Source organism: Salmo trutta, chromosome 32, assembly GCF_901001165.1.
Source record: "Salmo trutta chromosome 32, fSalTru1.1, whole genome shotgun sequence".
In the NCBI taxonomy this organism is placed as follows: Eukaryota; Metazoa; Chordata; class Actinopteri; order Salmoniformes; family Salmonidae; genus Salmo; species Salmo trutta.
The window spans coordinates 11,237,150-11,265,067 of record NC_042988.1 but is presented as its reverse complement, the minus strand read 5'-3'; the positions used below and the strand labels follow the sequence as shown (position 1 = coordinate 11,265,067).

General features: G+C 48.7%; 1 protein-coding gene across 7 annotated transcripts in view; it reads left to right on the top strand.

Annotated features, from left to right (window-relative positions):
• Nucleotides 1–27,918, top strand: part of LOC115171062 (rho GTPase-activating protein 23) — a 60,754-nt gene that overhangs the window by 11,218 nt on the left and 21,618 nt on the right. For 2 of the 7 annotated variants that reach the window (XM_029727539.1, XM_029727537.1), the window contains exons 1-7: nt 3,883–4,766; nt 11,580–11,777; nt 19,170–19,194; nt 19,709–19,795; nt 20,677–20,755; nt 23,342–23,402; nt 25,054–26,641. In XM_029727539.1, coding sequence (XP_029583399.1) covers nt 4,518–4,766; nt 11,580–11,777; nt 19,170–19,194; nt 19,709–19,795; nt 20,677–20,755; nt 23,342–23,402; nt 25,054–26,641 — 2,287 coding nt within the window. In that variant the 5' untranslated portion in view covers nt 3,883–4,517. Of the gene's footprint in view, nt 1–2,994; nt 3,079–3,880; nt 4,767–11,579; nt 11,778–19,169; nt 19,195–19,708; nt 19,796–20,676; nt 20,756–23,341; nt 23,403–24,221; nt 24,426–25,053; nt 26,642–27,918 lie in introns of those variants that run through there. The other 5 variants (XM_029727541.1, XM_029727544.1, XM_029727538.1 and 2 more) reach the window with 5 other exon arrangements.

The following is a 27,918-nucleotide window of genomic DNA, read 5'->3' as shown; positions in this document are numbered from 1 at the left end:
TTAGAGCGTTGGACTAGGAACCGAAAGGTTACAAGATCGAATTCCCGAGCTGACAAGGTAAAAATCTGTTATTCATAGGCTGCCATTGTAAATCAGAACTTGTTCTTAACTGACTTGCCTAGTTAAATAAAGGTAAAAAAAATGTAAACACACACACACTGTTGGTGTCTCTATGTAGCTCTCCAGTGGTGGAAAAAGTACCCAATTGTCATACTTGAGTAAAAGTATAGATTCTTTAATAGAAAGTTGTGAAAGTCACCCAGTAAAATACTACTAAAAGTATTTGGTTTTAAATATACTTAAGTATCAAAAGTAAAAGTATACATTTAATTTCAAATTCCTTATAATAAGCAAAGCGGACGGCACCATGTTCTTGTTTTAAAATGTACGGATAGCCAGGGGCACAAAATTTGTGTTTCGTCAGTCCTCCAGAACATAGGCAGTAGGGATGACCACGTGTTCTCTTGATAAGTGCAGGAATTTCACAATTTGACTGTCCTGCTAAGCATTCAAAATGTAACTTTGGGTTGTCAGGGAAAATGTATGGAGTAAAAAGTGCAATATTTCTTTAGGAATGTAGTGAAGTAAAAGTTGTCAAAAATGTAAAGTATTTTTACTTAAGTACTTTATACCCCTGCATCTCTCTGATATAGATCCTGCCTGATGTCTTGCTCGGCTAGCTGTGTGTATGAGGGTTGTTTTGGCTGGTGGTCCTCAGTCAGTCAGTGAAAAATGGGAGTGGGCCTGCTCTGCTCTGCTGTGTCCCCATCGGGCTGTGTCCCCATCAGGCTGTGTTAGTTAATCTGCTGGCCGGCGGTGTCGGCGTCACTATGAAGGGGATTATCTACTAACTAATCTGTCTGTGAGCAGCCGCTCCCTCCGCTTTCACTCACTCACTCTCTCTCTCTCTCTCTCTCTCTCTCTCTCTCTCTCTCTCTCTCTCTCTCTCTCTCTCTCTCTCTCTCTCTCTCTCTCTCTCTCTCTCTCTCTCTCTCTATCTCTATCGGTGGTGCCCATGGCAGGGAGGGCGTTGGGCCAGGGCGGCTGTAGGGTAGGGTGGGGGCAAGAGGCGAGCAGCGTGGCGTCTCTCCAGAGATTAGCGGCGTGTGCCGTTTGAATCTCACACTCTTTGATTTCAGGACTTCAAGGGCTTTAGGGGCGGATGAGAGGTTACGATGACGAAGAAATGAAGACGACGAGCCACAGACAGACAGACAGACAGGTGTTCCCTTTCTCCCGGGATGTTCAGGAGCTAGTGGTGTTTAGGCCTCATCCAACCACAACGTAGCAGGAATGTTTACCTGTGCGCCAATCGGCAGCCAGCATGGGTCTCTGGCGGCAACGGTGGTATTGTGACAGCGCACGGTGTGTGACTACTTTGTCCTCCGTGTGAACTGTAACTCAACACCTTTTCTCTCCGCTCTTTTGTTGCTTGCTTCTCCTTCTCCTGTTTTTGTAAATATCTCCACAGGTCACTAGAGAGAGGGAGAGACAGTGATCTTCTGTTCCCAATTGGCCTTGTCTGTTATTGTCAAAACTCCACAGCAAAATTCAGTACGAGTCTCTCACAATGCTGCACTTGTGATAAGCAGATCGCTTTCATTGATTGAACCAGGTAAGCTCATCGTAGGGTGGCGCCAGCTTATGATGTCATACACACAGTATTCCCTATCAAGGCCAGTCCTCTTCTGAAGCTTCCATCTGGCTGTGGTCTTTTTCTGAATGGGACGTCCCCCCTGAGTGATCTGCTCCTGGTGTCTCTCCGTCCGCTCCTGGTGTCTCTCCGTGCGGTCCTGGTGTCTCTCCGTCCGGTCCTGGTGTCTCTCCGTCCGGTCCTGGTGTCTCTCCGTCCGCTCCTGGTGTCTCTCCGTCCGCTCCTGGTGTCTCTCCGTCCGCTCCTGGTGTCTCTCCGTCCGCTCCTGGTGTCTCTCCGTCCGGTCCTGGTGTCTCTCCGTCCGCTCCTGGTGTCTCTCCGTCCGCTCCTGGTGTCTCTCCGTCCGCTCCTGGTGTCTCTCCGTCCGCTCCTGGTGTCTCTCCGTCCGCTCCTGGTGTCTCACCGTCCGGTCCTGGTGTCTCACCGTCCGGTCCTGGTGTCTCACCGTCCGCTCCTCGTGTCTCTCCGTCCGCTCCTGGTGTCTCTCTGTCCGCTCCTGGTGTCTCTCCGTCCGCTCCTGGTGTCTCTCCGTCAGCTCCTGGTGTCTACCGTCCGCTCCTGGTGTCTCTCCGTCCGCTCCTGGTGTCTCTCCGTCCAGTCCTGGTGTCTCTCCGTCCGCTCCTGGTGTCTCTCCGTCCGCTCCTGGTGTCTCTCCGTCCGGTCCTGGGCGGGTTCTGCTTGGCGGTCTGTCAGAACCCAAACCTCCGGTCTGACCACAGGCCGAACACAACCCCTCACAGTCACAGCCCACAGTCACAGCACAGCCCACAGCCTATAAGATTTTAGTCTTTATGAGAGCGTAATTACACCCCAGCAATGTATTTATACACGTGTGTGACTCAATGGACCACGTGTGTGTCTGTGTGTGGAAGGAGCGTGTTTGTGTACAGTTTGTACGTCTGCACATTTTGGATTGTGTATAGCTGGTGGGTGTTTATCACAGGAGGTTGGTGACACCTTAATTGGGGAGGACAGGTGGTAATGGCTGGAGCGGAACAGGTGGAATGGTATCAAATAGATCAAACATGGTTTCCATGGTTTCCATGCGTTTGATGCCATTCCATTCGCTCCGTTCCAGCCGTCATTATGAGCCATCCTCCCCTCCCCTCACCAGCCTCCACTGATGCTTATTGTATTTCAACATACACTAGGTGAGCCTGCAAAGTGTATTTTCTGTGTGTGTCTGGAGAGCACGGTGTGTGTGTGTGTTTTAGAGAGTGTGTACCATGTGTGTGTGTGTGTGTTCCGGTGTTGTGGTCGTGTTGGTGCTTGCCCTGCTGTATGGCAGCAGGTGAAACCAGTCTAACCTCATCTGTAACAGGTCTATGCAGTGAGTTTCTAGAGAGAGGATCAGGGCAGGAAGCCTTAGCTCTGTCAAACTCACCATGGTCACCTGCCTGCCACTCAGGACCCCTGGATGTTTGGTGAGAACTCTGCTGTGTGTGTCACTGTTTGTTTTAGTGTTTGTGTGTGTGAATTCATGACTTAGTGTGAGGGAGGGTCGGGGGGGGGGGTCGGTATCAAATTGATGTCCAATTGCAGCTGTTTTATTCTGGTCTGCCTGGCTGGCGGTGGGGCTGCTGGGGTGAAGCGGCAGCCTGTTGCTCTCTCTGTCTCTTTTCTTTGTGTTTGAGTGCTGGCATCATAGCTGGGGGGTTGAGTGCTGGCATCATAGCTGGGGGGTTGAGTGCTGGCATCATAGCTGTGTCACTGTGTCTGTGTCTCTTTCACACATACATACACAAGCGCCACTAAATTCCCTACACACACAGGGCAGGACAGAGCCACAGGGACCTGCTGTTGGATTTAGGCAGACCACATCACCAGCCTACAGTTAAACTCCATCCGGACTTCAAGAGTGGAGCACAGTGTCGGGGCCCGGCCCTCAGTGTTCACAGTGTACATGTTGGATGTTGTGTGTGTTTTTGGCTCTCTCAAAGTGGATTTTGAGTGACAGATTGGAATGATCGTGGAGTGACGGATCACACCGAGCGGAGTACAGAAAGGAGGGAATAGAGGAGGGAGAGCGTGAACGAGGGACCGAGACGGAGCGAAGGATGAATTGGTAGAAGTGAAGCCGGACAACGAGCTGGAGGCTGACAAAAGAAGGGGAAAAAAGAGATTAGAGAAGAGAGAGACAGGGAGGGTGGGAAAGAGAGAGAGCGAGAGAGGGAGGGGGGAGAGACAGAGGAGCCAGCCCTCTAGCTGTGACAGTTTGTGTGTTAGGGGGGGTTGACAGACACAGTGGCTTTGTGTCCTGCTGAACACCACTGAACAGGACACTGCTGCGCTGGGAGAGGAGAGACACTGTCGTTTAGTCTGTCAGTCGCTCTGTCAGTCAGTCAGTCAGACCGTCTGTCTGTCTGTAGGGAAACTAGACCTCTCTGCTACCACTCTAGCATACATCTGCTCTCCAGGACTTCTTTAAAATCATTTCAGGGCCCAGGACGCCCCGCCACGGCATGCGTGCACCCCCCACCGTGTGTGTGACTGTGTTGTTTGCCTTGGAAAGCTCCTTCACGTCCTTGGAGGTCAGGAGTTTGAGACTGTGATGTGGAACTAAAAGCATGCATCTTGGAGACGTGCCAGCATCAGGATGGAGAGGAACACCGAGGAGAACAGGGGACTAGACTGAACTGAATTGGTTGGAACTATTGGGATTTTTTTTTCAGGGATGATCTTGGTCCATCTGAAGAGCTACTCAGCCCTCTTGGCTTCTGCTTTCACTGATTTGTTTTATCTAAATGGAAGTATGACTTGGTCAGAGAGGATGCAGGTGTTACACTGACACCTGCGTCGTTTACTGGAAAAGAGCGTGTTTGTGCGACAGTGTCAAGACTTTGCCCCCTCCTGTGTGTGGCCCATGTTGGCATCAGGTAGGCCCGTGTTGGGTAATCTCTGTGCCCCCATGCCCGCGGCTATGCCCCCCTACCCTGCTCTACCAGCTAGGTCAGAGTGGTGCTTCCAGAATCCCGTAGGGGTGGACTGTAGTGCCGCCGAGCCTCGCTGTATCTGGTTGGCAGTGCTGCGTGGTGCCCCCTTGCCGTCGCCCCCCACCATGAGGCCAGTCCCGGTCGGCAGCCGTGCCCAGCAACGTTCTCACCAGCCCAGGGTAAGGACTGTGCCCAGTGCCCACCACACCCCTGTAAGGTGGAGGTTTGTGGATCTACCTCAGAATCTCAGTTGAGGTATCCATATAGTTATGTGGAACTGGTATTTTGCTAATTGTGCAATGTGTATGCTTGTTTGCGTGTTAGCGAGAGAGAGCTTCTCCTCATGTGTTTTTCTCTGTCTGTCAGAGGAGGTTGGTGGCACCGTAATTGGGGAGGACGGGCTCGGGGTAATGACTGGAACGGAATGAGTGGTTTCCATGTGTTTGATGCCACTCCATTCGCTCCGTTCCAGACATTATTAAGAGCCGTCCTCCCATCAGCAGCCTCCACTGGTGTGTATGTGGCAGTGTGATGCTGAATGTGAGCGACAATAATGCAGTAATCATTAAGCATCAGCTATAGTTGTGTTGTCCTCTTTAGGGGGTTGTGCCATATTGACTGTTTCCCCCTGGAGGGGCGTTACTAATTAGTGAGTTAAGGCAGATGAAGGGGCTTGTTATGTGGCAGTTTGAGAGGGGGTGGAGGGGCAATGCGCCCTCCAGGCCTGCAGAATCTCTCATCCATGTGCACTCAGTGTGTGTGTGTGTGTGTGTTGAAGCGCAGTGTGTGTTTGCGTTCTCTCTCTGTCTCTCTCTCAGACGCGCAGTTGAGAAATGGCGACTTGGGGAATGTGGGCAGGCAGGGGAAAGGGCAGCCAGGGCCAGGCTATAGTATACAGACACAGCTGGAGTAAACACACTGTCTGTGTACAGTAATGTGTACAGCGTCAGTCCTGGAATCTCAGCCTGCTCCCTCTGTAATTGTGTTGACCAGGATAGTAACACCAGTAATGTGTACAGCATCAGTCCTGGAATCTCAGCCTGCTCCCTCTGTAATTGTGTTGACCAGGATAGTAACACCAGTAATGTGTACAGCGTCAGTCCTGGAATCTCAGCCTGCTCCCTCTGTAATTGTGTTGACCAGGATAGTAACACCAGTAATGTGTACAGCATCAGTCCTGGAATCTCAGCCTGCTCCCTCTGTAATTGTGTTGACCAGGATAGTAACACTAGTAATGTGTACAGCGTCAGTCCTGGAATCTCAGCCTGCTCCCTCTGTAATTGTGTTGACCAGGATAGTAACACCAGTAATGTGTACAGGGTCAGTCCTGGAATCTCAGCCTGCTCCCTCTGTAATTGTGTTGACCAGGATAGTAACACCAGTAATGTGTACAGCATCAGTCCTGGAATCTCAGCCTGCTCCCTCTATAATTGTGTTGACCAGGATAGTAACACCAGTAATGTGTACAGGGTCAGTCCTGGAATCTCAGCCTGCTCCCTCTGTAATTGTGTTGACCAGGATAGTAACACAAGTGCAACAGCATGTGGCTAAGGCCAGTTAAATCCCACAGCGACGATGTCATTCTAATGTTGCTCAATGGCCAGGTTAGTGAGGCCTTAACGCGCAGCACTCTCAGTATCTCTCTCTGATGAGAGTAGGCACATTTTGACACATCCAGTAGCCTGATAGACTTTACTGTTGCCTGTATGCCACTGAGTGTAGGGTTTAAGGAGAGTTTGGGTTATTATGGCTAGGATCTGTGGATGTATACTGAACAAAAATATAAATGCAGCATGCAACAATTTACAGTTCTCTTGGCAGCCAGGCCTAGCCAATCAGAATATGTTTTCCCCCAGAAAATGGCTTTATTTCTGTCACAAACGTTTAAAGGAGCGGACCAAGGCGCAGCGTGATTTGAGTTGCACATATTTTATTAAAGTGAAACTGAGAAAACAACAAACGTGAAGTCGTAGTGCTCAACACACTAACACGAAACAATATCCCACAAAGCAGGTGGGAAACAGGGACACCTTAAGTATGATCCCCAATTAGAGACAACGAACATCAGCTGCCTCGAATTGGGAACCATACCAAGAGCACCAACATAGAAATGAAGAGACTAGAACACCCCCTAGTCACGCCCTGACCTACAACACCAAGGGCTCTCTATGGTCAGGGCGTGACAATTACGGACATGCAGATTAAAAGCTCAGGTCAGACAATTGCATTGGTTAGACAAACAATAAGAGGATAATTATGCAGATAGTAATGTAGTGCTAGCCTCGGCACTCCAGTCCTACCTATTTCCCCCGTGGGGTGTAGGTTAGAGACCGTTTTGGGGAGGGTGGGTGAGGGGGGTATGTGTTACTGGAGATTCATATTCAGCAGAGTTGCTCGAGGAGAAAACCCTGTTTAACTGATGTGACATCAACTGACTTGATCTGACAGAGGGCTCAGACAGGTTATTGAGCACACACACGCACACACACACACACACACACACACACACACACACACACACACACACACACACACACACACACACACACACACACACACACACACACACACACACACACACACACACACACACACACACAGAGACAGTGGAATTCAGGCGGTTGTGTAAAAGACAGAGACGTTATTGTTGAAGCTGTGCGTCAGGTTTGCTGAATGACTGTTTATCCTCTATTGTGAAATACTGTATGTGTTTAAGAGGCTTTCATGGTGCGACTGGCCTTTTCAACTGTACCGACACACAGTCAGATGTCGGCTGTCATGCTAGTTTGAACTAGGATGTATTCAGACTTGGAGAGGAGCCGGAGTAGAGACAATGATACAGGTGGGAGGGCCTTTGATACACAGTAGATGTGGCTAGGGCCCCTGGGCTCTTCCTGATCTGACCAGGAAGAACTATTGAAACTTAAAGTAGCAGTGCTTGTCACTTCAGTTTGTATCCCTTTCTCTTCTCCCTTCCCCCATCCACCCATCCGCCCAGCTCTCAGACCAGTGCTACGGAGCGGACAGTGGGTCTCTGGATTAAAAGCGTGTCAGCGTTTGTAACCTCTGTAAAGCCCAACTTTTCAAACAGGGTGCAGCTCTCAGCTGTTTGAAAGACCATTGTTCCCCCAGTGTGTGTGTGTGTGTGTGTGTGTGTGTGTGTGTGTGTGGGTGTGTGTGCGCGTGTGTGTGTGATAGAGGTCTTTCAGGCATTCCTTTCCTTCACCATCATTTGCAACCACTGAACTAATATAGCTTAACAATCACTTCCTAACTGTATCATCTTTAGGCTGGGGATGTACTGGCTGATATGGACATGGATGTTAGAGTAGTGGTGCGATGGACACCAGTCTGCTGCCCACCCCAATAGCAACACAATGTGGATGTGGTTATATAGACGAATAGGAATGATGGGAAATATTGTGAATGGTTTCCTGGTGGCCCCATATGGCATTCTAATAGGAGTTTTCATTATGGTGCCGGTAGATGTGCTAATTATCCTAGTGGCATGTGGCAGGGCTCCGTATTGCGTAATTTGCGTATCATGATTAGCCTATTCATGTGAGCTTGTCCTAGATATCACTACTATATAACTACGGCTGTACGCACCGTTTCTATTCATATACTGTCCATAGTGCCTTTACACACCTCTATATGTATGTACAGTATATTTATATACATATGTGTATATATATATTTATATTCCGGTCTCTGACATTGCTCGTTCTGATATATCTTAATGTCTATCTTTTATTTTTCTGGATTATGAGTGTATTGTCGTATTATTTCTAGGTATTACTGCACTGTTGGCTCTAGAAACATAAGCATTTCGCTGCACCTGCGATAGCATCTGCAAATCTGTGTACGCGACCAATACACTTTGATTTGATTTGAGAGATCTAGGCAGATGTCAGAGAACTGCAGAGTGAAATGCCAAATGTTCCCCTTTTGGATTGGCTAGACTAGAGAAAGGGTTCCTCATCCAGAAGGTTGGTGAGAGAGGGGCCCAGGAAAGACTATTAGATATAGACTAAATACAGTCAGGTTTTATATAAGCTGACAGACAGATGTAAGTTTAACCAATGATGTTAGATCTCATGTCTGGAGTGTAATCTACTGTAGTTAGATGGAGACTAGTGGGGGGGGGTTTAGTGTAGAATAGTCAGGCAGTCACAGATGTCCCACACACTCAGGGTCAGGCAGGCAGGCTGACAGGCAGTGGGAATCGTCTCTGGCCCGGAGCTCCAGTCTCTGTGTGTTTGGGGTAATCACAGGGTTTGGTATTCTCAGCGCCGGGAGGGGCTGTGCGGTCGAAACCAGCGTGCTGGAACCTGTCTTGGCCCAGCCTGCTCTCGCTCCTTCCCTCTCCACTCGCTCCTTCCCTCCCTCTCTATCATTCTCTTCTTCCATCGCTCTCCTCACCCCCTCCTTGCCAGTCCCCGTCAGTGTGTGTTTCAACATGCCTCAATCCAACCACTCCCTCTGGAATTCCCTCTTGCTAGGCTCTTTCTTTCTCTCTTCATATCTTAAGCCTGCTCTTTCATTTTCACTCTCTTTATTTTCCTCCCTTCTCTTCCCTCCCCCTCACTTTCATGCATCTCTCATTTAAACGTTCTCCCTGGTTATTCTCATGCCTCTCATCTGTTTATGAAATGTGGAAGAGTTGCTTGGGCATTGTGAAACGGTGAGAACAAGGTTACATCATCACCTAGATGGAGAGCTGTGCATTGAGCGGGAAAGAAGAGAGGAGGACAAAGAGAGGATGTGTTGTAATGGTCACTCCAGCTGGATCATATGGCAAGAATGTATATGTGGTGATGGTGGAAGGGAGGAGAGGGGAGAGCGGTAGAATGGAAGGGAGGGTGGGGGGAGCGCTGACCCCCAACCCCCTGGGGTTTTGTATTTATAGGTGCTCTGTACGCCTGCTTATCCCTCCTCTATGGTACCACACTTCCTGTCCCCAGCCTGCCACTTCCTGTTGTTGAGCGGGCTGGGTGATTGGCCCTGCGAGGTCAGAGTAGTGTGGAGGGGGGAAGGGGCACAGGAAGTGAAATATAGGGTTTGTGTTGGGGGTTAACCCCTTACACACGTGAGAACTAACCTACATGGATAGGGCTGAATTGAAATGTTTTTTACAGAAGAAATATGGAAAGCATATCCATAACCATGGTAGCAATTAAAAGGGAACAGTTTGGAGATTATGGGAGAATTATTAGACCAAAGGTGTACTGTCCTGTTCGTCTGACACATGACTGAATCCAAACATTATACTATTGATTTTATGTACGTTTTACTTTTACTGTACTTTTTGCCGCATTTGTTTATAACAAAATCTGAAAATATTCTGAAGACATTCAGTAACATGATAAGAATATTCCTGAAAAATGTGGGGTAGGTGCAACATAAGACATAAAAAGAACAAGGGTTTGAGTGAGAGGACTAATTGGAGTCTCCAAGTGCCCAAACACCTCTCCAAAGTGTACACACTTCCTAAGTCATGTCAATGCACTTTATGACTCAAAGAAGAGTCTTCAACTATAAGGTGCTTTTTGAGCTTTCCAAGCTGTGCTGTTGAGGAACTAGAGCAAGTACAAGTGTAGTTGTTTTGTTTGGAACACAACCCTGCATCCCCGCCATCACACAATTACTGTTGGTATTTACACAATCTTAAAACGGTCCATTTATAAATCACAATGGAAATGTGAAGTGAACACTTGTATGACATCAAAGCAGTATTTATTCCAACTTTCAACCTCTCGTCTTTCAAAATACGTCGAGTCCTCTTCGTTTACAGCGCTTCCCTCATTCAGACAATGACAAATTTGCAAAAGTTAGTGGGAGAGATGGCGCCAACTTCATCACCAGGTGCTCAGGTTCAGAACGGCTGTCAGTCAAAACCCTTAAAGTGCTGTCGAGGTGGAGACCCTGAGCTCTGATGTCATGTATAGCATGTTACTGTATAGCCACTGCGTTCCAATTTAGTCACTTGTCAGTGTCCAAATCTGCCATTTTCAACACGTATACTGGTACGAGTATGAAGGGCTACATCCAGCTGGGTGCCAGCCGTGCTCACCACTCACCTACTAGCATTAAAACATATGGACACACACACACACACACACACACCCTCAGAGTGGAGAGTCAGGAGGAGAGACACCGGTACAATTAAGTAACTGTACTTCCATAGAGAAGAGTCCATAGGTGCAGGCTCATCTACATTTAGGAAGGTTGTCTCCCTCCCATTCCTGTTTGGTCAGGTGGTTGTGTTTGAATGACATATGTGGGTTGGAGCAGCAGAATCAGGGTGTTAGTTCTCACGTGTATCTGTCATGTTTGGTATTTGCCTTCTTTGGGGAAAATGAGTGGAAATCTACTCAGAATCATCACCCTGACCCTTTCACACCACGCTGGTGCACTATGACCTGACCAAGGTCAATCCTGATTTATTACAGACATTCCTTAATTGTCTAGAGTTCCTGAGCAGGACGGAACACCCCGCTCCCCTCCGTCTAGAACTGGGCTCTTCCTGACAGCGGCCGCACCCCCCCCAGAACCCCCTCGTGGTTTATGGGACACTGTTGTGGTGCTGGGTGCCATGTGGGGACTGCCTGACCATGTGAGCCAGCTGTGCTCCCCTCTCACCGACTAGCATTAAAACATATGGATACACACACACACACACTCATTGTCCGCCAGTCTCCCAGGACAGAAACAGACACATTCCTATTCTTGCCTGCAGGGGAAGTCACTAATGAAGTAACCAGCAGCACATTAAGTGGTGATGTCACTCTTGGGCCTGGCTCTTGTAGCATGGATGTCGTTTGACCTTTGTTCCAGTTCCATAAAGTTCTGAACGTTTTTCCTGGGAATACTTGGTGGAAGGAGGAACTGGTTAAGTACTGATGGAGTGTTGACTGTTGGAGTGACATAAGTGATTGTTTTGGGGATATGACCTGAGTCTCACGTGTTTTTATTCTCTCTCTGTTCAACAGGCAAAGGGGTGGAGAGATGGGCTCTCCTCGGCCGGTGACAACCCTCGGCCTGCGATGGGGGCGAGAGGAGAGGGGGTCGTCGTTGGCTGGCAGGGTCCCCGGACGCTACTACTCCAGAAGACCTCACAGGGCTTCGGCTTCACGCTGCGCCACTTCATCGTCTATCCACCAGAGTCTGCCCTGCACACCAGCCGCAAGGTACCACCACTGGACACAACACCAGACAGTGACTCCACTCAAATCTACAAATTCCTATGATTTACATTGTTAAATAACGCTAATATGTGAGAGCAACATATGTTGTGAAGGAAATTTGCATTTCGTCGTTTATAATAAATTAGGAAGCAAAAAAATCATACTTGTAGAAATCTGCAGAGCTCAAGTCGACTACAAAACCCAATGCTCTCTCTAGAAAGGCTGGCTGGCTAGCTAAAAAATTGCTGCACACCATAGTACCAAAGTCAATATCAGCATGTGAAGTAGTTACAGTAGCTAGTTGTAAAATCCCCGAAACAAACTACACTATCAATTTTGGCATTTTATTAGGATCCCCATTATCTGTTGCGAAAGCAGCAGCTACTGTTCCTGGGGTCCACACAAAACATGACATAATACAGAACATTAATAGACAAGAACAGCTCAAGGACAGAACTACATCAATTTCAAAAAGGCACACGTAGCCTACATATCAATACATACAGTGGGGGAAAAAAGTATTTAATCAGCCACCAATTGTGCAAGTTCTCCACTTAAAAAGATGAGAGAGGCCTGTAATTTTCATCATAGTTACACTTCAACGATGACAGACAAAATTAGAAAAAAAATCCAGAAAATCACATTGTAGGATTTTTAATGAATTTATTTGCAAATTATGGTGGAAAATAAGTATTTGGTCAATAACAAAAGTCTATCTCAATACTTTGTTATATACCCTCTGTTGGCAATGACACAGGTCAAACGTTTTCTGTAAGTCTTCACAAGGTTTTCACACACTGTTGCTGGTATTTTGGCCCATTCCGCCATGCAGATCTCCTCTAGAGCAGTGATGTTTTGGGGCTGTCGCTGGGCAACACTGACTTTCAACTCCCTCCAAAGATTTTCTATGGGGTTGAGATCTGGAGACTGGCTAGGCCACTCCAGGACCTTGAAATGCTTCTTACGAAGCCACTCCTTTGTTGCCCGGGCGGTGTGTTTGGGATCATTGTCATGCTGAAAGACCCAGCCATGTTTCATCTTCAATGCCCTTGCTGATGGAAGGAGGTTTTCACTCAAAATCTCACGATACATGGCCCCATTCATTCTTTCCTTTACACGGATCAGTCGTCCTGGTCCCTTTGCAGAAAAACAGCCACAAAGCATGATGTTTCCACCCCCATGCTTCACAGTAGGTATGGTGTTCTTTGGATGCAACTCAGCATTCTTTGTCCTCCAAACACGACGAGTTGAGTTTTTACCAAAAAGTTATATTTTGGTTTCATCTGACATTCTCCCAATCCTCTTCTGGATCATCCAAATGCTCTCTAGCAAACTTCAGACGGGCCTGGACATGTACTAGCTTAAGCAGGGGGGCACGTCTGGCACTGCAGGATTTGAGTCCCTGGCGGCGTAGTGTGTTACTGATGGTAGGCTTTGTTACTTTGGTCCCAGCTCTCTGTAGGTCATTCACTAGGTCCCCCCGTGTGGTTCTGGGATTTTTGCTCACCGTTCTTGTGATAATTTTGACCCCATGGGGTGAGGTCTTGCGTGGAGCCCGAGATCGAGGGAGATTATCAGTGGTCTTGTATGTCTTCCATTTCCTAATAATTGCTCCCACAGTTGATTTCTTCAAACCAAGCTGCTTACCTATTGCAGATTCAGTCTTCCCAGCCTGGTGCAGGTCTACAATTTTGTTTCTGGTGTCCTTTGACAGCTCTTTGGTCTTGGCCATAGTGGAGTTTGGAGTGTGACTGTTTGAGGTTGTGGACAGGTGTCTTTTATACTGATAACAAGTTCAAACAGGTGCCATTAATACAGGTAACGAGTGGAGGACAGAGGAGCCTCTTAAAGAAGTTACAGGTCTGTGAGAGCCAGAAATCTTGCTTGTTTGTAGGTGACCAAATACTTATTTTCCACCATAATTTGCAAATAAATACATTAAAAATCCTACAATGTGATTTTCTGTTTTTTTTTTTCTCATTTTGTCTGTCATAGCTGACGTGTACCTATGATGAAAATTACAGGCCTCTCTCATCTTTTTAAGTTGGAGAACTTGCACAATTGGTGGCTGACTAAATACTTTTTTCCCCCACTGTACACACAAACTATCTGGGTCAAATAGGGGAGAGGCGTTGTGCCACTAGGTGTTGCTATATTTAGGAGTTACAATATCATCATGTTCGACCTGGTAGAGAACGCGTTTCTAGCGCAAAGCTGTGCGAGTCCGGTTGCTATGGCAACCCGAGGAGAAAACAGGTTTGTGCCATGGTAGTTGAAGGAAGAAAGGATATTAATTTGACGGTGCACTGTGAACTTTGAGGACATTTCAACAAAATATAGACTTTGTTGTGACGATATAGACAGATGGATGTGTTCTACACAAGTATGCCCCTATTGGCTTATTTGGCGATATTGAGTGTTCAGGTAATTGTTTTAAAAGCGTCATGAAATGTGATAGTTTGTTATCCCTATTTCCAGTGACCAGAACCGTATCATGATGAAGTACCTCGTCACATTTCATTTCTAGGGTGGATTATCCCTTTAAGACTGAGCCAATCATATCACATGGGAAGTAAGGCTGAGTCAATCAGATCGCTGGGGCAGTAAGACGGGACCAATCAGATCACAGGGCAGAAAGATCGTAGATCGATCCGAACACAGGAGCAGTAAGGTCAAGAGAATCAGGACACAATGGGGGACAAGCCAAGCATAGCCAATTAAATGCAGGGATTGAACAAGCGTAGCCAATTAAAGTGTTGGGGTAGACTCATATGAGTTAATCAGATTAGGGACATAGACAGATGGATGTCATAAGAAGAGCCCTGTCATTAGAGTAGAGATGGATAAACAAGCGAAGGACAGAAGGGCAAGGGTGATACACAACCTCCATACTCCTGTAGGACCGATTTACAGAGAGGGAGAATACCATTAAGTCTGTTTTACTGTCTATGGACAGACAATTCTACCACTGCCAGTGTACCTTTTGGCTCACGTATACCTTTTTCCAAAAGGAGGACACTGCTGTAAGAGACAGTACAGGAAAAACAACGGCGTTTTACTGAAAGATATGTCCTGTCTTAACTATACAGCCATTCAGCATCATAGATAACAATCTCATCAGAAAAAGCATCATCCCGGTGGGTGTTTTGTTTTGTTCTCTGAGTTGTCGGGGCAGACAGAGCTACAGATGTGAAATAGAGCGACGAGGGGGGGGGGGGGGGGGGTTACAGCCAAAACAAGGGCCCTATTATGATGAACCCCCTTCAACCCCCAGCCCAGCAGCTGCAGTAAGGACAGGACACAGTGTGTCCCAAAAATGGCACCCTTTTCCCTATATAGTGTACTACAGCTCTATGGGCCCTGGTTAAAAGTACTGCACTATAAAGGGAATAGGGTGCCATTTGGGACATAGCAAGTGTCAATACGCAAAATTGTCACCCTATTCCCTATATAGTGTACTACAGCCCTATGGGCCCTGGTTAAAAGTACTGCACTATAAAGGGAATAGGGTGCCATTTGGGACACAGAGTGTCAATGGGCTCTGTTGTCCTGGCCTGCCTGGTACCACTCTCATATTACCCCCAGCCTGGACCGGCAGTACCATGTCCTCTACCAGGACCACCACGGACAATGGGCCCAATGCTGCCTGTCCTGTCCCCAGGGTCACATGCTGCTGTGAGGGGCAGCGAGTGGCACAGAGAACGCAGCCCTCTGTCCCTACCCATCTGCAGGGTCCTCAGGGGTGACTGCCCATCATTAGGGCCCCATCAAAGACCTGTATGATGTAACTCCCCTCATCATGGATACATGCCTGATGATTGTCCTAACGGACTGATCAGTGCATGCATGGTAGCTGTCCCTAACCCTACATCTATATCCACAGAGAGAGAGAGAATCAGAGAGAGATGTAGAGATGAGGATAGTGCATCTCCGTCTCTCGGTCCTCAGCCCCACCACAGGCCCACATGTGTCCAGACGGGTGGTCAACTCAGCTGGGGAGCCTCCCTGGCTCCTGGCTCTATTCTGGGGCGGCAGCCCTCCTTTCTCTGGCCATAAACCCCCACTATTGTCTGTGGAGGCAGGAATGAGCCCACTCAGCTCTGCCTAAAGCCAGGCAGGAGCCAGTCACCCCAAACTGTCCACTCAGCTCAGTGTGTGTGTGTGTGTGTGTGTGTGCGCGCATGTTTGCGCCTACATCAGTCTATCACTCTATCAAACTGCACCTATGATAGACAGACTGTGTGCTCAGTGCTGCCCTCGTCTGTCTGATGCATACAACTACACGTGTTTGGCTCTGTGTATGACATCACCACCTGCAGACAGTCAAACCTGTCAGAGTGTCTCTGCTGTGTGTGTGCTGAACGTTAGGAGCTCATAAACCAGAACAGGTGTGTTTGTCTGAGAGACCTGGCTGGGATACCACTGAAGTCACTCTTCACATGCTAATCAGCTTGTAAAAGAAGAGCTACATGGTTCACGTGTCATGTAGCTTACCATGCTAATCACCTTCTGAGAATCCGGAGGCAAACGAGTAAACTCCTATTGCCTTCTATTCTTCTTGCTAATGTGCAATCATTGGAAAATAAAATTGATGACCTACGATTAAGATTATCCTACCAACGGGACATTAAAAACTGTAACATCTTATGTTTCACCGAGACGAGGCTGAACGAAGATACGGATAATATAAAGCTAGCGGGAGGTACCATGCACCGGCAGAACAGAGACGCTACCTCTGGTAAAACGAGGGATGGGTGTGTGTGTCTTTTTGTCAATAACAGCGGGTGCGCGATGTCTAATATTAAAGAAGTCACGAGGTATTTCTCGCCTGAGGTAGAGTACCTTATGATAAGCTGTAGACCACACTATCTACAAAGAGAGTTCTCATCTGTATTATTCATAGCCGTCTATTTACCACCACAAAGCGAAGCTGGCACTAAGACAGCTCTCAACCAACTCTATAAGACCATAAGCAAAGAAGAAAATGCTCACCCAGAAGCAGCGCTCCTAGTGGCCGGGGAGTTTAATGCAGGCTAACTTAAATCAGTTTTATACATTTTTACCAACATGTCACATGTGCAACCAGGGGGAAAAATTCCTAGACCACCTTTACTCCACACACAGAGATGCATACAAAGCTCTCCCCTGCCCTCCATTTGGCAAATCTGACCATAATTCTATCCTCCTGATTCCTGCTAACAAGCAAACACTAAAGCAGGAAGTAGCATTGACTTGCTCAATATGGAAGTGGTCAGATGACGCGGATGCTACACTACAGGACGGTTTTGCTAGCACAGACTGGAATATGTTCTGGGATTCATCCAATGGCAATGAGGAATACACCACCTCAGTCATCGGCTTCATCAATAAGTGCGTCGATGACGTCGTCCCCACAGTGATTGTACGTACATATCCCAACCAGAAGCCTTGGATTACAGGCAACATCTGCATCGAGCTAAAGGCTAGAGCTGCCGCTTTCAAGGAGGGGGAGACTAATCCGGATGCTTATAAGAAATCCCGCTATGCCCTCAGACGAACCATCAAACAAGCAAAGCGTCAATACAGGATTAAGATTGAATCCTACTACACCGGCTCTGACGCTCGTCGGATGTGGCAGGGCTTGAAAACTATTACGGACTACAAAGGGAAACCAAGACGCGAGCTGCCCAGTGACGTGAGCCTACCAGATGAGCTAAATGCCTTTTTATGCTCGCTTCGAGGCAAGCAACACTGAAGCATGCACGAGAGCACCAGCTGTTCTGGATGACTGTGTGATAGCGCTCTCGGTAGCCGATGTGAGCAAAACCTTTAAACAGGTCAACATTCACAAAGCCGCTGGGCCAGACGGATTACTAGGATATGTACTCAAAGCATGCGCAGACCAACTGTCAAGTGTCTTCACTGACATTTTCAACCTCTCCCTGACCGAGTCTGTAATACCTACATGTTTCAAGCAGACCACCATAGTCCCTGTGCCCAAGGAAGCGAAGGTAACCTGCCTAAATGATTACCGCCCCGTGGCACTCACGTCGGTAGCCATGAAGTGCTTTGAAAGGCTGGTCATGGCTCACATCAACAGCATCCTCCCGGACACCCTAGATCCACTCCAATTCGCATACCGCCCCAACAGATCCACAGATGACACAATCTCAATCCTACTCAACACTGCCCTTTCTCACCTGGACAAAAGGAACACCTATGTGAGAATGCTGTTCATTTACTACAGCTCAGTGTTCAACACCATTCTGCCCATGAAGCTCACCACTAAGCTAAGGACCCTGGGACTTAACACCTCCCTCTGCAACTGGATCCTGGACTTCCTGACGGGCCGCCCCCAGGTGGTAAGAGTAGGCAACAACACGTCTGTCATGCTGATCCTTAACACTGGGGCCCCTCAGGAGTATGTACTTAGTCCCCTCCTGTATTCCCTGTTCACCCACGACTGTGTGGCCAAACACGACTCCAACACCATCATTAAGTTTGCTGACGATACAACAGTGTTAGGCCTGATCACCGACAACGATGAGACGGCCTATAGGGAGGAGGTCAGAGAACTGGCAGTGTGGTGCCAGGATAACAACCTCTCCCTCAATGTGAACAAGACAAAGGAGCTGATCGTGGACTACAGGAAAAGGCGGGCCGAACAAGCCCCCATTAACATCGACGGGGCTGTAGTGGAGCGGGTCGAGAGTTTCAAGTTCCTTGGTGTCCACATCACCAACAAACTATCATGGTCCAAACATACCAAGACAGTCGTGAAGAGGGCACCACAAAACCTTTTCTTCTTAAGGAGACTGAAAAGATTTGGCATGGGTCCCCAGATCCTCAAAAGGTTCAACAGCTGCACCATTGAGAGCATCCTGACCGGTAGGCACTACAGAGGTAATGACATCCAGGACCTAAGCTTGACCTAAGTTGTTGTATTCAGCGCAGTTGTTGTATTCAGCGCATGTGACAAAGTTTGATTTGATATGTTTTGCACAGAGACAGACACTGCATGAACAAGAGCTTAGGGGACACGTTGAGCGTTTGGCAGCTTCCATTCACACAAACAATCACACGTGCACACCAGAGGAGGCTGGTGGGAGGAGCTATAGGAGGACTGGCTCGTTGTCATGACTGGGATGGAATTAATGGAACGGTATCAAACGCATCGTACATATGGAGACCACATGTTCGACTCTGTTGCATTTTTCCATTTCAGCCATTACGATGAGCCCATGTTTCGTCACCCAACTCCACCCTTCCTAATACCTGTGTCATTCTGGTTTCCTGGAAAGAGGTGGACGTTCTGTGAACAGGTGTTTAGCTTGCCATGGAGCTTTGTTCCCTGGGTGACATTGTCTGTATGGGCCTGGATATCAGTGTTGATGTTGTTTTTCGTTGTCTTCACAGGACGAGGAGAACGGGAATGGAAAGGGTAAGTTGTCTCCCTCACTCAACACCATCACCACTAGACTCTGGTCTCTCGATGATGTCACCGCCCCTCCTAGCCAGGGTCCCCCTCTAGCTACACTGCTCCCCCTGCAGGAGAGAGCCCCACTGCTGCCGATGACCTTGTGGCCCCAAAACACTGTTCCTAGAACAGTTTGATTCTTTAGCTTGTAATGCCTACTGTTAAGAAAAGGGGGAGTGAACCTGAACTTGGACCTGTGCATAGAGTTGTCCTTTTATTGAGTCTCAATTGGATTATTGCCAGTATTTATGCTCATGTCATGATATTGACGCATATAGTATATTCCCACTAGGCTCACACTGGTTGAATCAACGTTGTTTGCACATCATTTCAAAGAGATTACGTTGAACCAACATTGAATAGACGATGAATTGACGCCTGTACCCGGTGGGCAATGATTTATTTCATAGTTATCATCAGGTCCTATTTAATCAATTGAAGAATGAAGTGACAGTAACATACTGTATGTGCCATGTAGGGAGAAGTAGGTTGGAGCCAATGGACACCATATTTGTCAAGAATGTGAGAGAGCGAGGTCCCGCTCACCAGGCTGGCTTGTGTACAGGTAAGGAAAATGTCTGTTTTGAAAGAGAACGAGAAAGAGAGGGACGGGAAATTGAGTGTGTGCAGGAACAGTCTGATTTGCAATGGAAATAACCTTAGGAGCGTCAGACATGATCACACATAGATGATGAGAGGGAGAGAGAGGCAGGTGCTTCCAATGATTCAACAAGGATACCAGACCATGTTCAGCAAAAACACACACACACATTAAAGTTGCATTATCTTCTTAGGAAATTAGTAATGATACTGATGAGAACAGAATGACACAGACTGACAAATACCCAGCCGTGTAAGTTGGAGCTAATTAGAGATGTTTTCCTGTTGTGTCTTGCAAGCTAAGCTGTGCAGCATTCCGCCCCCTGCAGCCCAGCCAAGCTAAACCATTACGCCTATATAAATATATACACACAGTCTCACACACACACACACACACACACACACATACACACACACACACAAACTTGCACCATCAAAACACATCCACACACTAACGTGTGACTCATCCTTTCTCCTGCCAAACACACAAACAGATACAGGCATTTTGCCTCAGGCCTATGATCCGGTATATCAACACAACAAACCCCTAGGCGACACCGTGTCCTTCCTGACTTCACAGAACCTACTGCAAGCACATAGTTCTATATTTCCATACACAAATCCTCAGTCCCTATCTCAACCATCCCCCACCCATCCCCCAGCAGGAAGTCTGGGTCTGGGGTCTCCCTGACTTGACCCACCAGGATATCCCTCTGCAGGAGTCCTGTGTCTGGGTGGGGGGGGGGTTGCTCTCGTTCTTTTTTGATTGAGAGTGTATCACTGAATATCTGTGCTGTGTTTGGTCATACTGGGATTTAAATATGTATGTACGTATGTGTGTTGCAGGGGATCGGCTGGTGAAGGTGAATGGAGAGAGTGTCCTAGGGAAAACCTACTCCCAGGTGATTGCCCTCATACAGAACAGGTAAGAGCCACTGTACTGCGTGTGCGTCTGTGTGTACCCACAGTATGTACAGCGCATTCGGAAAGTATTCAGACCCCTTGACTCTTTCCACATTTTGTTATGTTACGGCCTTATTCTAAAATGGATGAAATAGTTTTTGTCCCCTCATCAATCTACACACAATGCCCCATAATGACAAAGCAAAAACAGGTTTTTAAAAATGTGTTAAATCCACTTCAATCAGTGTAGATGAAGGGGAGGAGACCGGTTAACGAAGGATTTTTAAGATAATTGAGACATGGATTGTGTATGTGTGCCATTCAGAGGGTGAATTAAAAATAAACTGAAATGTCACATTTACATAACTATTGAGACCCTTTACTCAGTACTTTGTTGAAGCACCTTTGGCAGCGATTACAGCCTCGAGTCTTCTTGGGTATGACGCTACAAGCTTGGCACACCTGTATTTGGGGAGTTTCTCCCATTATTTTCTGCGGATCCTCTCAAGCTCTGTCAGGTTGGATGGGGAGCGTCGCTGCACAGCTATTTTCAGGTCTCTCCAGAGATGTTCGATCGGGTTCAAGTCCGGACTCTGGCTGGGTCACTCAAAGACATTCAGGGACTTGTCCCGAAGCCACTCCTGTGTTGTATTGGCTGTGTGCTTAGGGTTGTGGTCCTGTTGGAAGGTGAACCTTCGCCCCAGTCTGAGGTCCTGAGCACTCTGGAGCAGGTTTTCATCAAGGATCTCTCTGTACTTTGCTCCGTTCATCTTTCCCTCGATCCTGACTAGTATCCCAGTCCCTGCCGCTGAAAAACATCCCCACAGCACCATCCCTACATGCTTCACCGTAGGGATGGTGCCAGGTTTCCTCCAGACGTGATGCTTGGCATTCAGGCCAAAGAGTTTATTCTTGGTTCATCAGACCAGATAATCTTGTTTCTCATGGTCTGAGAGTCCTTTAGGTGCCTTTTGGCAAACTCCAAGCGGGCTGTCATGTGTCTTCCATCTGGCCACTCTACCATAAAGCCCTGATTGGTGGAGTGCTGCAGAGATGGTTGTCCTTCTGGAAGGTTCTCCCATCTTCACAGAGGAACTCTGGAGCTCTGTCAGACCAAGGCCCTTCTGACCTTGCAAGGCCCTTCTCCCCTGATTGCTCAGTTTGGCTGGATGGCCAGCTCTAAGAAGAGTCTTGGTGGTGGCCACTGTTCTTGAAGACCTTCAATACTGCAGACATGTTTTAGTACCTTTCCCATTTACAATACATTTACATTTACGTCATTTAGCAGACGCTCTTATCCAGAGCGACTTACAAATTGGTGCATTCACCTTATGATATCCAGTGGAACAACCACTTTACAATAGTACAGCTATATCTTTTTTGGGGGGGAGGGTAGGGGGGGAGGGTTAGAAGGATTACTTAATCCTATCCCAGGTATTCCTTAAAGAGGTGGGGTTTCAGGTGTCTCCGGAAGGTGGTGATTGACTCCGCTGTCCTGGCGTCGTGAGGGAGCTTGTTCCACCATTGGGGTGCCAGAGCAGCGAACAGTTTTGAGTGGGCTGAGCGGGAACTGTGCTTCCGCAGAGGTAGGGAGGCGAGCAGGCCAGAGGTGGATGAACGCAGTGCCCTTCTTTGGGTGTAGGGACTGATTAGAGCCTGAAGGTACGGAGGTGCCGTTCCCCTCACAGCTCCGTAGGCAAGCACCATGGTCTTGTAGCAGATGCGAGCTTCAACTGGAAGCCAGTGGAGTGTGCGGAGGAGCGGGGTGACGTGAGAGAACTTGGGAAGGTTGAACACCAGACGGGCTGCGGCGTTCTGGATGAGTTGTAGGGGTTTAATGGCACAGGCAGGGAGCCCCGCCAGCAGCGAGTTGCAGTAATCCAGACGGGAGATGACAAGTGCCTGGATTAGGACCTGCGTCGCTTCCTGTGTAAGGCAGGGTCGTACACTGTTTTCTGTAAAAACAAAAAATACATTTGCAAAAATTTCGTGAAAAAACAGTTTTTGCTTTGTCTTTGAGGTATTGTGTGTAGATTGATGAGGAAAATGATTTAATTAATCCTTTTTAGGATAAGGCTGTAACGTAACATAATGTGGAAAAAGTCAAGGGGTCTGAATGCTTTTCGAATGCAGTGTATGTGTGGGTGTCGTTTATGTACGAGACATGTCTCGTGCCGTTTACTTTGCATTTTCTATGTATGTATAGCATGATTCTGGAATGTGGAACATGTTCAGTTGTGTAAGTCTTCCTTGACTTGTGTGAGTATTTCCTCCTAAAGAGAATAGCCTGGAGCAATGAGTGTCCAGAACACATCCGCTGAGAGCAGTAGAGTCACCAGGGTCATCGTCAGCAGGGTCTCCTGTGACATGGTTGCTGATCAACTCCTCTCAAAGCAAAACAAAACCCTTCGTCACAACAGGGGGAAAGTCTTCTCTTACTGTAACAGGATAGAGTTTGGAAAAAATGTGGAATTATATTGTTTTTCCTACCCTTCCATCTGTGTTCCTTTTTCCCTTCTCCCCTTCCTCCCTCCTTCTCTCCCCTCTCTTCGGTTCCCCCTCTCTTTGCCCTCTCTCCCTCTCTCCTTTCTTCTCATTCTCTCCACAGTGAGAGTGTGTTGGAGGTCTCTATAATGCCAAAAGATGAAGACGTGCTGCAGCTGGTAAGTGTGAGTATGATATTTCAACCATACTACACCCTAATAGAAATACTCATAAGTTAATACCTGATGAATTCATTGATCAATTCGTTGATTTAAGAATACTAATACTAAAGAGAGATAACATCTTGGATGTTCCATTACTTCGAGTCGAAATTCTCAGCTCTCAGGAACTAGCTAGGCCGTGACGCAGACGCTTTCTGGTCTGTCCTTAGATTACAACACACATTCATTCACGCTATTATCCAAAGTTCTGTGAAACGTCACATGAAAAGCAGCTACCTACACACGCGCACACACACACACACACACACTCACATATTTTGCCTCAGTTCATAAATTGCTCCACCACTTACTCACATGACCAGACATGCAGAGCATGTCACCGCCTCTCCTCTGGACCAGGAGGAGCAACCCAGGGGCACAACGCTGACACAACCGCCCAGACCTGGGCGCCCGACCTGGGCTTCTCTCTCACACACACAACCCCCTACCCACCAAGCACCCTGTCTTTCCCCTTCCAAATACTGCCCCTCCTTCAACCCCACTACCACTCCCCCACCCCTCCACTCCTTCACCCTTCTCTCCTCTCACTCCGCCCCTCACCACGGGCATCGGTTGCATTCCAGTGGTGACATCACCAGCTCTAGCCATGCCCCCTTCCACCCTCCCACAGGGTAGAGTGAGGGAGAGAGAGAGAGAGAGAGAGAGAGAGGGAAGAGGAGAAGGAGTTTGGAAGGGCTTGTCTGAGGACAGCACACTGAACAAAGAAGAAAGTTCGACAGACAGCAAGAAAGAACAGCGAGAGAGACAAAAAAAAGGAGTGTGAAGAAGAAGTCGAGACGTAAACTGGAGAAAGGAGAGAGAGGGAGAGCGCGGTAAATCGTAGCAACGGGAGTGTTAGTGTCTGTGGGAAGCAAACAGACTCGTGCATTGAGGAGTTCCCCTCCTCTCCTCTTCTCCTGACTTCAAGCCAGGATAGATCCTGAGAGACACTGCCAGACTGAGCGTGGGCCTGCCCTGCTCTCTGAGGTAAAGCCTGAACACTTCCTCTTTAAGTGTTGTCTTTTGATATGAATTCATTTTGGGCAAAGAGGTTTTAAGTCTGTAGCTTTGTAGTTTCTTAATCGGTGTTGCGGCTGTAGCTTGAGGGGCTAAACGCTGAACAACACTTTAGATGTGTGGTGTTGTTGCGGGTGTATTGGATCAAGCTAGCTGTAACAGTGAGATTCTGTGCTTGTTTTGATAGATCCAGATTTGTTGTTGTTTTAAGTCAGTGTTTTGTTATGGTGGTATATTTGGAACATTGCTCTGTGTCAGTGTGGCTGCAGATGGCTGCTGTGTTGTGGCTCTTGCTCAAGGCGCGTGCTAGTGCCTACAGCTAACTAGTAGCTGTGTTTGTGTTGGAGGCTGAGTTGGGGCCCCTAAGAGTCACTATGGCTGAGCAGACTGAGGTGGTAGGAGGATGAACACGGATGATTCTAGACGTCGCTTGCTGTGTAACATCATAGTTAACAAGGAGATTTAGAGGAATGCTGTGCCGGTGAAACCTGTGACTGTCAAAGCAATTGTATCGCTCCTTCCTCACCTCTGACCTCTGTTCGTCACCTGAACTCCTCCTGTTTGTGTCTCACCTCTCTCCCTCTGTCTCCCCCTACAGGCATACTCCCAGGATGCCTACCTGAGGGGCAACGAGCCTTACACAGGGGGAGCCCGGAACCTTCCGGTACCCCCGCCCCTCTGCTACGCTCCCCGCGCCAAGTCCCAGCCTCCCGCTGGGGCCCCGGCCCCCATGGGCCAGAACCAGCTGGACAACTGGAGCCGCTGGGCAGGCTCCGCCAGCCCTTTGTCCCCCCTGGACAACCGCTCCACCGTGGGCAGCCCGGCCAGCTGGCAGGAGGGGCGGGGCGGACAGCCGGTGGGCCACAGTACCCCCCCCCACAGGACGGAGGAGATCCAGTACGGTGTGACCGGGCAGCAGCCTACGGGACAGACCAGGGGCCGCTCCTACTCCTCATCTTCCTCCTCAGGAGGGCCCCTCAGCAGCCCTCTGCGTGTCTACTACGTCAACCACAATGCCACCGCCACCACCGCCTCCTCTCAGCCCCGGAAGGGCAGCCAGGCCTGGGCCAGCCCTCCCCAGCCCAGCCCCAGCCACAGCCATCACTGCCAACAGGCCCTGTCTGAGTGGTACTACAGCCAAGCTGCTGAGCAGCGCCAGGACCGCAGTGGCAGCATGCACCAACGCCACCGCAGCTATTCTCAGGACAGGCTGTGTGAGACAGGCCCCGGGCGCCACCGCCGGGGTCCGGGCGGCTGGCCCCACAGTGCCTCCCAGGACACCCTGATGCTACTGCAACAGTCAGGCCCCGGCCCCCACGGGGACCCTTCTTGGACCTACGGAGACTGGGAGGGGGCCCGGGACCAGAGTCACCCCTCCTCCTACGGCAGCAGAGCCCGGTCGGAGAACCTGCTGGTACAGTACGACCGCTATGGCCGCTCGCTGGAGATGCTGGGGTCGCCCCGTTTCGAGAGGCCTGCCTGGCTGCAGCAGGCCTCACAACAAGCACCCAGAACTGAGGCCTATCAGAGGCAGGGGAACCATTGCAGTGTCGCGCCGGCCCCCTCTATGGGCCGACAAGCACAGCCGCACCACAAAACCCAATCACAGTCCCACCCACATACCCAGCCCCAACAGCCAGCCCCCCAGAGCAGACGTCTGCCCACCGGACAGAGCCTGGACGACCAGCCAGTAGGTTACCGCAGCTACAGCCCCTCCTTCAACCGCAAGACAGGCCGCATCATGCAGCAACCCTCCTTCAGGGACCCCTCCTACCTTGGACCCCACCTCAGCTGGGCCCCCACCCCCAAAACCAGCCCCCCTGAGGGTGTTGTCCCCTCAGTTCCATCCCCCCTGGCCTCCACCACCCCTGAGCCCCTTGACAAGGCCTACCGCCCCACCAACCATGAGAGAGGGGCAGTGGAAGGCCAGGTGGAGGTGGTAGCTCAGACCCAGGAGGTCAAACTGAGACAGAAACCCCCCACGGGGCGAAGGAGTGCCCACGCCATGCGCCACCCCCACTACACCCTGCCTGTAGATGGCACGGAACCCCCTGCGTTCCCCCCTGACCCCCACAACGCTGCCCCCGCTCCTCGCCCCTCAGGAGATAGTGCCCCGCACCGTACCAATGGCAACCTGGCCCCCCTGTCTCTAGAGGATGACGCAATGGCCTCCATTCCCTTTATAGGTAAGCACCTCCACCATCACACACTCCTCTTCCTCTCCCTACCCCTCCATGTGACTTGCAGACCTCATCACTCCCACTTCTGTTTAAGACACAAACATATTCCTCCTGATTGATCTTACTGGAAACTAACTGTTCGTAAAAACAGACAAGAAGCTTACCAGAAAGATGGGAGGACGTAGACTATGACTTGGCCTGTATTTAGAGAATAGAAGTGGTCTGCCTATGTGGCCAGGCTCCGGGCTTTTCCTCACTCTGTCTCCAGTCTGTGTCTTTGTTTGTGTTGGGTAATACTGGCACTTCCCGCAGACATGCAGACGGTATTAGTAGTGTTTGATTGAATCATAATTTACGGGACTTCACTAACCCCCCCCCGCCCCCCACCCAGTCTCTCAGATTGCCTTTCCATTCACAGGAGATGAGGTGGAAGCTGACTTTATGTCTCACAGGCGTGTGTCTGTGATCGCGGAGTACGTCTGTCTGTCCAAATCTGTCGATGTGCCCTTGAGCAAGGCACTTAACCCTAGTTGCTCCTGTAAGTCGCTCCGGATAAGAGCGTCTGCTAAATGACAACAACAAAATCCTAATAGTATATATGAACTGGTTGGAAATCTAATAATAACCATAACTTTTGGCATTATGCCTGGATTTACTGAGATGACCCTCTGGGCTTTGTAACTGTTTGAATGTTTGTGTATTTGTGTACTACGTGTGTGTTCTACTGTAACCACACATTTGTATGTATGTATGTATGTATGTATGTATGTATGTATGTATGTATGTATGTACAGTGTGTGTGTATGTGTTTGTGAGAACAGAACAGGAAGTATCTGGTCGTGTCTCAGCTCGTTGCCTCTGCTCTGGTGCTGAAAGAACACATGATGAACATAACAGAGCCTCACTAAATAGCCAACTGCTCCAACATGTACAGTACTAATCAACAGACCATAGCCTCTAGCCCTACGGTCAAACCACAGGCAACCAACCAACCACAGCTAAGGCACGACCAGGCCAGGGCCACATGCAGTACCTATAGGAAGTCTACACCCCCTTGAACCTTTTTCACATTTTGTTGCGTTTACACAGTGGGATTGAAATAGATTTAATTGTGGTTTTTTTTGGCATTGATCTACATAAAATACTCCATGTCAAAGTGAAAAGAACATTTTGCCAATTTTAACAAATGAATAAAAATGGAATAACTCAAATATACTTGTTGCATAAGTATTCAACCCCTTTGTTTAGGCAAGCCTAAATGAGTTCAGGAGTAAAATGTGGCT